The sequence below is a fragment of the Zonotrichia leucophrys genome, chromosome 8 (assembly GCF_028769735.1).
Source record: "Zonotrichia leucophrys gambelii isolate GWCS_2022_RI chromosome 8, RI_Zleu_2.0, whole genome shotgun sequence".
Taxonomy (NCBI): Eukaryota; Metazoa; Chordata; class Aves; order Passeriformes; family Passerellidae; genus Zonotrichia; species Zonotrichia leucophrys.
The window spans coordinates 29,738,449-29,749,566 of NC_088178.1; the positions used below are offsets into that span (position 1 = coordinate 29,738,449).

Below are 11,118 nucleotides of genomic sequence, written 5' to 3' on the forward strand. Positions count from 1 at the left end.
GAAAATAACAAGGATTTTTCCTCATTGCTGCAGAAAATCATGAGGATTTTTCCTCATTGCTGCAGAAAATAATGAGGATTTTTCCTCATGGGTGCAGAAAATAACAAGGATTTTTCCTCATTGCTGCAGAAAATCATGAGGATTTTTCCTCACTGCTGTAGAGAATAACGAGGATTTTTCCTTGTGTTCGTAACTGTAGAGAAGAACAAGGACTTTTCCTCATTGCTGCAGAGAATAACGGGGGTTTTTCCTCATGGTTACAGAGAATATAGAGGATTTTTCCTCATTGCTGCAGAGAATAATGAGGATTTTTGCTCATGGTTGCAGAGTATAACAAGGATTTTTGCTCATGGTAGCAGAGTATAGCGAGGATTTTTCCTCATTGCTGCAGTGAATAGTGGGGGTTTTTCCTCATGGTTACAGAGAATATCGAGGATTTTTCCTCATTGCTGCAGAGAATAATGAGGATTTTTGCTCATGGTTGCAGAGTATAGCGAGGATTTTTGCTCATGGTTGCAGAGTATAACGAGGATTTTTGCTCATTGCTGCAGAGTATAATGAGGATTTTCCCGTGGGCAGGAAGGGCTGGTGGAGGTGGGCAAGAACTCCTGGGAATCAGGGCTGCTCCCTCCCCCCAGCTGATTTCTGATCCCGTTTCTAGGTAAATATTTGGCGGATAACTGATGGAAGCTTATGCAAGTCCATGGAAAATACTATGGAAAATACCCAAGGACTGCTGTGCGTGGAACGGGTTTTAATTACAGTTTAAGGAAAATGAACTAAATCCTGCACTCGGGACATTTCTGTTGGAAGTGTCGACAACTTTCAGCATTTTTTTTCCTTGGAAAACACCGTCTTGACCAGTCCTCCAGTATTTACTTCTAGATGTAACATTGTTAATGGTTTTAAAATGTAATTATTGTATTTGTAAATTGTACTCATTCCAGTAAGGCTGTATTTTGGCAGTTAGACACTTGAGTTTTAGCATTTTACCATTCATGAAATGGATGTAATTTAAACTGTGGTATATAAATCTAATAGTAGTACTGTTGAATGGCACAATGCTTACAGAGGTAGATTGCATTTTGTCAATATATACAATTTAAATACGATACTGGTAGCTGTTATGAAGGGGGTGCCTCATCAAAAGAGAGTTCAGTAGGGCCCACAGGCTGATTTAATTTTCCTTCAGTCCTTCGTACGTCTCACAGCAATCAATAAAAACCTTCAGGTTTAGCTGGTTTAACTCCAGAAAGATATCCTTGGAAAGGTGGAGGTTCCTAGGACATTCTCCCAGGAAGGAAATCTCACTTCTGCAAGGAGTATTGACTCCCAATTTCCAGCTCTGTGTTCTCTTACAGCTGCAGATTCCCTGTTGGAATCCCAGCAGCCCTTCCCTGCCCCGTGCCCAGGTATTTTGCAGGGATGCAGATGAGGAAAGAAGCAGCAAAGAGGCTGGGTGGTCCCTCTGAGCTCCCAGCACTGGCACAAAATGTCTCTGCTGGGATCAAGGATGTGTTTTCCGAGCTGCCTCCGGATGTTCCGTTGTGTTTTTACGTTGCTTTGCTGGCTTTTTTCTGCCTTTCTCCCCCATTTTTGAAAGCTCTACGGGTTTAGAAAATGCTTTAAAGGATTGCAGCCGCACCTGCTTCTCTGTTTCAGCACTGAGGCAGGGAAATGTGTATGGAAAAACACTGGGAAAGGATTCCCCAGGGAGCAGGAGCAGCCAGGGCAGGAGCCCAGCTCACCAGCACTGGGAGCAGCTGTCTTGTAGAGATGGGAAAACACATGGAAGTGTTAAACTGGAGAATGGGGCACAAAACATTATCCCTCTGTGTTTTCCCTGTCCCGCTGTGTGAGTGCTGCTCATTGCTGTGGATCTCAGCCCACTCCTGGCAGCACGGTGGGAGCGTTGGTGGCGTTCATGTGCTGCAGCCGGGCTTGTGAAACGGGAGAATTCGGCAATTTTGGGAAGAAAAATGAAGGAACCTTTGTGAAATTAAACACAGATGCACAGAGGAGCATCCGTGAATGGCGTGCTGGGACTTTGGGAATGTGTAAGGTGACAAAAAGTGCTGGTTTTCCAGGTGTTGCCAGGGTTAGAGTGGTGAATTTACACTGGAAAACAGCCTGGGCATGTTGGAAGTGCTCGCTCATGGAGCAGTTTGATGAAGGAAAACAGAGATCTGTGCCCATCGTGAGAGAAAAGAAGGAAATGTGGGGATGTTTCAGGTGTGAGGCGGCTCCCAGGCTGAGATTTGGGGTGTGAGCTGTGTGTGAGTTGACAGAAGGCAGCAGCAGGAAAGGAAAAGCACAGTTTGCTCCTGCAGCTTCCCACATCCTCACAGATTTTGGGAGTGCACTCCCCAGTGTTCCACTCCATGAATGATCTTCCCCCTGAACTGGAAATTTGTATAAAGTGTGCAGCTCACCCCTTTCTGACACAGAAATATAGGGGCAAACCCTAAGAATCAGGTTTATGGTGTGTACAATTGCTCCAAACCCATCCTTCCAAAAAAGTTCTATGGCATAGACCTGAAAAAAATGGATTTATAATGTAAATATTACCAGAACATAGAGATTTTACTTTATATTTCATTTGAAAGACAAGGTGTTTACATTAGCATTGGGTTTTTGAGTGCTTTTGAAACAGAAAAACCCATAACCCAAAGCTCCCAAGCTCACCCTGTTTGAGCTGGCGAACAAAACAGAGGTCAGTCACTTTGTGGGGACACAGCCCTCACGGCCTGGAGAGAGAGATGGGAACAGCCTGGGACATTTTGTCCTGTTTCTGGGACATGTGGGATGTGCCAGCACTGCCAGCCCCACAGGGACACGGCTCCAGGTGACACCAGCCCTGTGACACTGGGACCAAAAGCAGCGATTTGGGACAGGTTTTTCCACGCTGCTCTCGCCAGTTTTTGGCACAGGGTTTTCTCAGAGTGCCCTGGGGTTTGTTGGGAGCTTGGTGAGAGCTCCAGAGACCTGTAATGCTCAGGGCAATCAAGCTCTGCAGGCTTCACCTCGGCTTTTAGGAAGGAAAATCTGTCTATTTTCAGGGAATTCATCTGTTTGGGGTTGCCTGGCCCCTCACAGAGAGGTGAAATGGCACTGGTTTGGTTTGATACAGATCCCAGACTGGTTTGGGTGGGAAGGGATCTTAAAAATCATCCTTTTCCACCCTTGCCATGGCAGGGACACCTCCCACTGTCCCAGGGTGCTCCAGCCTGGCCTTGGGCGCTGCAGGGATCCAGGGGCAGCCACAGCAAATCTGGGAATTCTGTTCCAGGGCCTGTCCACCCTGCCAGGAAGCAATCTCTTCCCAATCTCCCATCCATCCCTGGGAGCCATTCCCTGTGTGCTGTCCCTCCATCCCTGTCCCCAGCCCCTCTCAGCTCTCCTGGAGCCCCTGCAGGCCCTGCCAGGGCTCTGAGCTCTCCCTGGATCCTTCTCCTCTCCAGGCTGGGCATTCCCAGCTCTCCCAGCCTGGAGCATTCCCAGGGGAAGCACCACAGCTCTGTTTCCCAGCAGGGCTTTTCCCAAGCCAGGCTGAGGCTGCAGAGGGGGCTCAGCCCCCTGGCACTGCCCAGCCCTGGCACCCTGAGCTCAGCAGCACCAGGATCCATCTGGGTGAGCAGAATAACAAATAAAAGGAGGCATTCAATCATAAATATGTGAATGCATGCACAGAGAGGCTTCAGCTCCATTCCTTCCGTGGGCATTTCCCTTCAGACTGTCCTCAGCAGCCTCTGCCAAAGGAATTTTCCCCTGGGAATTTGGCAGCCCCACACCTGCAGAGTCAAGGTCCCACTGGCAGAGCAGGAGTTTTTCCCCGTGGATACCTTCAGACTTGGAATCTTACGTGGTAGGAGCAGGAAGTCTTTTTTTACCACCTTTCTGCTGTTTGTTGCAAACAGTCACAATTGTCAGCCAGCTCATGGTGCTCCTCAAAGGAGACCTTTCAGAGCAGTTTCCTACTTTAACAATATTTCTTAATAACTCTGAAATCTCTCAATAGTAGTAAAAAACACCAAATACTGAGCTTTTCACTTGGTGTCTACATTTGTTCTTAAATATCACTGCCCTGTTTACATTCTTCTTGGTTTTGTTGTCATTCGGTATTCCAGTGAAATTAATTTGTCTTCACTCTGCACTTTCAGGTTTTATCTGTCATTTTTTAAAACATAAGTGGGAAAAACCTGCAAGTTTCCATTGGAATGCCCTCCCTTTTTAGCCAGGCAGAGCGGGGATGGGAAGGGAAGGTACAGCCCCCCTGCCACCCTTCCTGGGCTGCTCTCTGAGATCCCTCCAGCAGGAGCATCCTAAATAAAGAGTCACCACCCCTTTCTCCCAGCAGAAGCATTTTTCAATGGCTGGAGTGCACTGAAAAGGTGACAGATTTTTAATTTGCCTAAGAGAGAGTCAAACATTTTTTTTCCCCTACCCTTTTGTGGTTTTTATGTGAAAATATATTGGTTAAAACCCCTAATTTTGAAGCTAGTCATGACCAAAATACGTAATGCCATCCTGTTGTACTTTCCAGGTTAGAAATTACTGTCTCAAAGATTTCACTTCATAGCCAGATTTCTTCTGTTCCTCTTTTCCTCACGATTTCCCAAGGAAATGAATCCGTGTAGAGCCAGGGAGGTTTTATGATAATCAGGATTATTCCAATCAGGATTTGAATTCTTTCACTGCAAGGAAAAGATTTGCAGGAACCTGCCCTGCTCCTGCCTGCCTTCCCTTGTCCCTTTGGGAGGGATGATGCTGCTGGCAGTGGTTCTTGGAGCATGAATTGATGGTGGGATGCTCTTCAAAGGCCTGGGGACAAGCAGGACGTGGTGGAACACACCAGATCCCAGCGAGGCTTTGGGGATGCCCGGTTCATCCATTAGAAATCCAGGTTTTCTGGGACAGCGGGAATCGCTGTGGGTGTGCTGCCCCCATGTTGGGTTCCTCATCCATGCAGGAAGGGGTTTTTCACTCCCAAACGTCGTAAGGTTGATGAAATCCCCTGGATGCTTGGATGACATGAAACAAACGGAGATGTGGCGTGGTCTGAGCCAGGATTTGGGTTGGGATGTGCCAGGAAGCTCCCAGGGCTGGTGGGACAGCCCCACTGTGACACCCCAGCAGTGATCAGATACCCCCAGGTACCACTTAATGAACTCCCTCGTGTATAAAATGTTTATAAATATTTGTGGATGAAGATACACAGGTCTATTTTTAAGATTTAAGTTAAATAAGTTAATGAATGGCTGGCCTTTTCTGCCTGAACGTGCAATGAGATATAATATACCTTTAGTCTACGATGGCCTAGGTACTGCTTAGTCTGTGATGAAAACTTTGCTGCTTTCCTACTGTTCTCAGAGAAAAAAAAGACAAACAACCTATAAAAGACGTACAGGTTTGTTGCACAGGGACTACTGCAGCGAAGCTTTGTATTTGACCACTGGTAATATGAATGTGTTGTATTGACTTGTTGAAGATAATCATGAAACAACATATTTTAAATGTTACTTGCCTTATAGATTAGAGTACGACTATGTGGATATCATTTTTGTAAATACTGTTTTTTATAAATGTCTCTCCTCCATCCTCCCCGTCACCGATTTCACCGACTCTCAAATATGCAATTATTTACCATGCAGAGCGTTGTGACAAAGAAATCCCCACGTCAGAACAAAGTTTATTCATCCTATACATAAGAACCACATGAAATACCCAACTGAGTTGCAATTTAAATGTGATTATTATTATTTTTTTCCTTGAAAATAAACAAAAAAATGTAAAACATTTCTTTTTCTGAGCCAGTTTTGCTTCCACGTGCAGGAGCACCCAGAGGAGCGGGCAGAGGGATTGAAGGCTGGGCCAAAAAAGGGTCCCTGTCCCAAAAACCAGCATTGCTGCTGGAGTTATGTGCAGTGTCCCAGCATGGGGGCAGGTTGAGGGTGGCATGTGGGGACACACAAGGATCCACAGGGACTGTGGGGATGGATGGAGCTTGAGGGAATGAGGCTGTGGGGACATGAGGGATTGGGGTTGGGGGACCTGTGGAGGCCATGGGACACTTCAGGCTGTGGGACATGAGGGATTGGGGTTGGGGGACCTGTGGAGGTCATCATGGAGGGACCTGTGTCGCTTCAGGGCTGTGGGGACACAGGGGTTTGTGAGAATTCACAGGGATCACAGGAATCTGTGTGGGCTATTGGGACCCACGGGTGCCATAGGGACCCACATCTGGCGGGGCTGTGGGAACCCATGGGGGCCATGGGGACCTGAGGAGGTCACAGGGACCCTCAGGAGCCTTGAGAACATAAAAGAGCTGTGGGGACATGTGGGGACATTTGGAGGCCATAGGGCCACATGGAACCTTTAGGTTTATGTGGGGACATGTGGGAGCTGCGGGGATATGTGGAAATTGTTGGACCATGTAGGGACCTGTGGAAGCCGTGGGGACAGAGAGGGATCTGGAAAAGCTCTAGGGATACATGGCAGCCATGGGAACCATGGGGACTGTAAAGGAATCCAGAGATCTGCGGAAAACATGGGGACATGCGGGAGTCATGGGAACCTGTGGGGACTGTAGGGACACACAAAGAGCTGTAGGGACACCAGGGACTGCAGGAATACGTGGAAGCCATGGGGACTCACAGGGACCGCTGGAAACTATGGGGAGCCGGGGGAACCGCAGGAACTCACAGCCGTGAGGGTGGGAATGGCGGGGCCGGGAACGTGGGGGGACGAGGCGGGGAACGGGAACACGGAGGCAGGGAACGGGAACACAGGGGGACAGAGGCCGGGGATGTGGGGAAATGGAAGCGAGGAACGGGAATACGGAGGCGGCGAACGGGAATGTGGGGGGATGTAGGCCGGGAATACGGAGGGTGGAGTCGGAGAACGGGAAGGGGGCGGGCGGGCCCCGCTGCCGGCGCCGCCTCCCCTCACGCAGCTGAGGGCAATGGAGGGCGGTGAATCCCCCGCCGAGCCCGGCTCGGGTGGGTGTCGGTTGCCCCTCTAAAACCCTCCAGCGCTGCGCGATTGTTCCTTCCTAAACCCGGGCTTTGTCTCGCAGGGCCGGCCAGGCGCTTCCCGGTGGCGGCGGTGGAGGAGATCCTGAGGGATGTGCTGGGGAGCGCCCTGAGGGAGCAGCGCTACGAGCCGGGGCCGTGCCTGGAGGCGGCCAAGGACATCGCCGAGGTGCGACCGGGACGGGACACTTGTGCCTCCATGGGTGCCCCAAATGTCCCCCAAAATGGTGATAAGGTGTAAGATAAAGGCTGGAGGCGGTGTCAAGGTGCCGGCTGGGGTTGCTCAGAGGAGGGTGCAGACATATACGAGTTAGTTAATAGATTTACAGGCTGGTTTGAGTGGGGAGGGACCTTAAAGCTCATCCAGCCTCAGGGACACCTCCCACTGTCCCAGGCTGCTCCAGCCCCAGTGTCCAGCCTGGCCTTGGGCACTGCCAGGGATCCGGGGGCAGCCACAGCAAATCTGGGCACCTGTGCCAGGGAACAATTCCTAATTCCCAATATCCCGTCCATCCCTGCCCTCTGGCAGTTCAATACCATTCCCCCTCGCCCTGCTGTAAATCCATCCCCATTTTTGAACCCGTCTGGACTGAATCTGTTTTTCCCTGCAGGTCATTAAGGCGCGGGTCAAGGCGCTGGCGGTGCCCAGGTACAAGATCGTGGTGGTGGCACACATTGGGCAGCTGGGTGGGCAGAGCATGCAGATCAGCAGCAGGTGCCTCTGGGATCCCAAGAGCGACACCTTTTCCTCCTGCGTGTTCAAGAACACCTCGCTGTTTGCTGTGGCAAATGTCTATGGTGTGTATTTTGAGTAGGGAGGTAGTAGAGTTTAGCAGCAGGAGAAATTAATGTTCAGCTTAACTCTTCCTGGCTCTGTTGTTGAAAATATCTGAGAAGGATCAAGGTACTCTCACCTGCTTTGAAATGTGAGCCTGTGGGTGAGTGGACTAAGGGTCTTTCCCGCGGTTTTCTCTGAGAAGTGGCTTTCTATGGCATAGTTTTGCAGCTGATTGCTGCTTTCAGAACTTGCTCTGTAGGGGAAATATTTTTAGAATTTTGCCTGTAAGTAATGTTTTCTCTGTTCTTCTCCAGGAAACATTACTGGAAGTATTTGGATTAGGGAATTAACCATGGGTTTTGCCTGCCCACTTTTGGGGCTGGTACTGAGGGTCCTGAGTCTCTCCTGGTGCAGCCATTCCCCACCCAGGTGGGGTCTGGCTCACCTTGCTCTGAATCTGAAACCACACTTTTTGCTACCCCTCTTTCCCAGCTGAAACCTGCTGTTAGGTTTTCCTGAGTGAGAGAACAAACCTATCACAAGCTGCTTATTTTATTACATTTTAGGGGCAAAGCTGATACCAGAACAGTAGTTAGTTGGGAAGAAACATTTCATGTACTCATGACTAAAAGTTTAACTCACTGTAAACACTGTGAAATGCAGACACTCTGAAGCCACTTGCTGGTGTGCACTGTGACATTTAACACCCAAAACTACAATTAAAGAACACAACTGAAAGGATTGTGGTTTCTGTCATGGTTATTTTAATCCCTGGACGCTGTGACTCCGAGCTGCTGCGTTTCAGCACAGGGAGCTGATCTCTGTCCTGGTGCAGCCCTCGTTGCAGCAGGATGTGGCCAGCAGCTTGGCTGCCTCACGCTTGCTCAGCACAGGAACTCTGCTGGTGTTTTGCAAGTCTTGCTGAGCTTTGACGTCCTGGGGTTCTTCTCTGTGGATCCCCAGCCTGGGCTCTGGGCGTGGTGAGAAGTCAGCATCACCCTCGTCCTCGTGTGGGAAATGCTGGGGGTTTTCACTCTCTGGCGCAGGAAAATGAGAAGTTAAAAGTCGTGGGAAGATGAGTAATTTATGCTTTTTATCTTTACTAGAAAGACAGACCAAGCTACAGGCAGGGAGCTGAGTGTTGCCCTCTGATAAGAGCACCACATCACGGACTCCTCACTGTGAGGAATAATCTGTGATCAACGTGGTAAAACTGAGGAGTTCAGGGATTTATGTTGAAAAGTGTCCTGTGGTGCCTTGAGTCTTACACTGATATATTTGCTTCTCCAGGAAAAACTGATTTGGTGTGTCAGAGGCTCTTGACCAGCACGTTGAGCTGGACCTGGGGGGTTCCTGAATTGCAGGTGTTGCATTAAGGCATCAGCTACCCCAGAGTTCTGGTGTTCCCACAGAAATTACAGGTGTAATTTACAGGTGTAAAGGTGTAGCAGTTCTCATTTTTTAAAAGCAAGGCCCTTCAACAGATTTTGGGGAGGGGGTTGCCTGTGCTACCACTTTTGTGTTTGTTTAAAGCTGCTGTTACAAGAGACTTTTCCAAAAATGGAGATGTAGGAAGTGTAGAAAGCCTCTGTTGCTGTCACCTGCCTCCGTTATTTTCTTGTTCCCTATTTATTTTGATCAGAGTACACGTGTCTAGCTGTGCATGTAATGGTTGAATTTTCTGACCATCAAATCAAAATTTTCTGAGTATCAAGAAATGTGCTAGTAAGTATAAATATACACAAAAGCATGTGAATGTGCTTAAATTGCAGAGCAGACATTCAACATGCTTTAATTACAACGTTTTATAAAGTTTCTGGTTTCTAGTGGGGAAAATGGAGACCACAGCAAGACACTTGCACTGACTTCAGCAAAATTTGTCACTGAAATGCGATGGCAGATTTTCAGTGATAGCCTTGCCTTGGATCCTGTTCCTCAGGTGAGCTTAGAAAATCTTGGTCTGAATTATTTTTCTTTAGCAAAACAGCCCATGTGAAGGTGCTTAAATTGCAGAGCAGATATTCAACAAGCTTTAATTAGAAAGTTATATCAAGTTTCTGGTTTCTAGTGGGGAAAGTGAAGACCACAGCAAAACACTTGCACTGCCTTTAGTGAAACTTGTCACTGAAATTAGATGGCAGAGAGATTTTTCAGCCTTGCCTTGGATCCTGTTCCTCAGGTAAGCTTAGGAAGTCTTAGAAGTCTGAATTATTTTTCTTTAGCAAAGCAGCGCAGGAAGCTGAGCCAGACAAGCTGCAAGGAGAGGGAGCAGAGCACAGCCCGTGCTGGGGGGCTGGAGCTGCAGGGATTGAGGGGAGCAGGGGATGTGCTGTCCCCAGCCCCTGGGATGCCCTAGGATTCTCTGGGATGCCCTGGGATGGGTACAAGCAGGCAGGGCAGCCCCTGGGATGCCCTGGGATGGGTGCAGCAGGCAGGGCAAGCCCCTGGAATCCCTGGGATGGGCACAAGCAGGCAGGGCAGCCCCTGGAATCCCTGGGATGCCCTGGGATGGGTACAAGCAGACAGGGCAGCCCCTGGAACCCCATGGGATGGGCACAAGCAGGCAGCCCGGGCTCCATGGCTGTACTCACCCCGCAGGTCGCGGTCCCTTCTCCAGCGCGAGCCGCCGCAGGTGAACACCACGGCTCTGATGAAGTCTCTCCCACAGAGCCTCACCTTGCTCCCTTCCCCTGTCCCTTCCCGTGCCAGGAGCAGGAGAGCGAGGCAGCCCAGAGCCAGCAGCGTGCCCCTCATGCTGCCAACGTGGTGCTTCCCAGTGGGGCGTGGGGAATTCTGCTGGAGCCTTCCCATTTATACCGACGCTCTGTCCACTCCACTGGGTAACAGCTCACTCTGAGGGTGGCAATGTTTGCTGAAAACAAATAAACTGCTTGTTTCTGGTCATGGTTGAAGTGCTTTGGGATCTCAGTCAGGTATGAAAGATTTCTGAAGTCTACAAAGCTGCTTTACTGGGAACACCTGAGGTGTGACAGTTTATGGGGTATGGCTTGGGTGGATGCAGTTAATGTGTGTTCTGCCAGAACAGAAGGGTGTTTGTGGTGGGATTTGTCCTCAGTGGGTTTGGTGTCTGTGTTCCCCACACAGCCTGGTGCCCAGTCCTGACTGGGGTCTGTTTGTGTTGGTGATCCCAAAGAAGAATGGAATGAGCTCCTCCCCATGATGTCTGCATCGTGCACCTCTTCATTCCCCACCCTGGTTACTGCTAGCTGTGGGTGCTTGTGGGGAAACCCTGCCAGTGCCAAGCACTGCTGGCAAAATCCACTCCAGAGGAGTTTGTGCCATGTATTG

General features: G+C 49.4%; 3 protein-coding genes across 3 annotated transcripts in view; 2 read left to right on the plus strand and 1 right to left on the minus strand.

The window, feature by feature from the left end:
- SGIP1 (SH3GL interacting endocytic adaptor 1) overlaps positions 1 to 5,796 on the plus strand; it is a 59,696-nt gene extending 53,900 nt beyond the window's left edge. The window contains exon 25 of the mRNA XM_064720191.1: positions 662 to 5,796. Coding sequence (XP_064576261.1) covers positions 662 to 684 — 23 coding nt within the window. The 3' untranslated portion in view covers positions 685 to 5,796. The remainder of the gene's footprint in view (positions 1 to 661) is intronic.
- A 1,128-nt stretch (positions 5,797 to 6,924) lies between these two features.
- On the plus strand, positions 6,925 to 8,550 carry DYNLT5 (dynein light chain Tctex-type family member 5). Its single transcript, XM_064719897.1, has 3 exons — positions 6,925 to 6,998; positions 7,076 to 7,200; positions 7,643 to 8,550. The coding sequence occupies exons 1-3, from the start codon at positions 6,962 to 6,964 to the stop codon at positions 7,844 to 7,846; spliced, it is 366 nt and encodes a 121-aa protein (XP_064575967.1). The 5' UTR covers positions 6,925 to 6,961; the 3' UTR covers positions 7,847 to 8,550.
- Positions 8,551 to 8,610: 60 nt separating this feature from the next.
- On the minus strand, positions 8,611 to 10,563 carry INSL5 (insulin like 5). Its single transcript, XM_064719201.1, has 2 exons — positions 10,401 to 10,563; positions 8,611 to 8,846 (listed from the first exon to the last, which is right to left on the minus strand). Exons 1-2 carry the CDS (start codon positions 10,561 to 10,563, stop codon positions 8,611 to 8,613), a joined length of 399 nt encoding a protein of 132 aa, XP_064575271.1.
- Positions 10,564 to 11,118: the final 555 nt, after the last annotated feature.

Bases quoted from the DNA above. Each gene is read 5' to 3' on its own strand.
- DYNLT5 (XM_064719897.1), top strand. From the start codon at position 6,962: ATGGAGGGCGGTGAATCCCCCGCCGAGCCCGGCTCGG. The intron at 6,999-7,075 runs GTGGGTGTCGGT...TTTGTCTCGCAG, and splicing joins CCCCGCCGAGCCCGGCTCGG to GGCCGGCCAGGCGCTTCCCG. The intron at 7,201-7,642 runs GTGCGACCGGGA...TTTTCCCTGCAG, and splicing joins CGGCCAAGGACATCGCCGAG to GTCATTAAGGCGCGGGTCAA.
- INSL5 (XM_064719201.1), bottom strand. From the start codon at position 10,563: ATGAGGGGCACGCTGCTGGCTCTGGGCTGCCTCGCTCTCCTGCTCCTG. The intron at 8,847-10,400 runs GTGAGTACAGCC...TTCCTGCGCCAG, and splicing joins AAGGGACCGCGACCTGCGGG to AGAGTGAAAACCCCCAGCAT.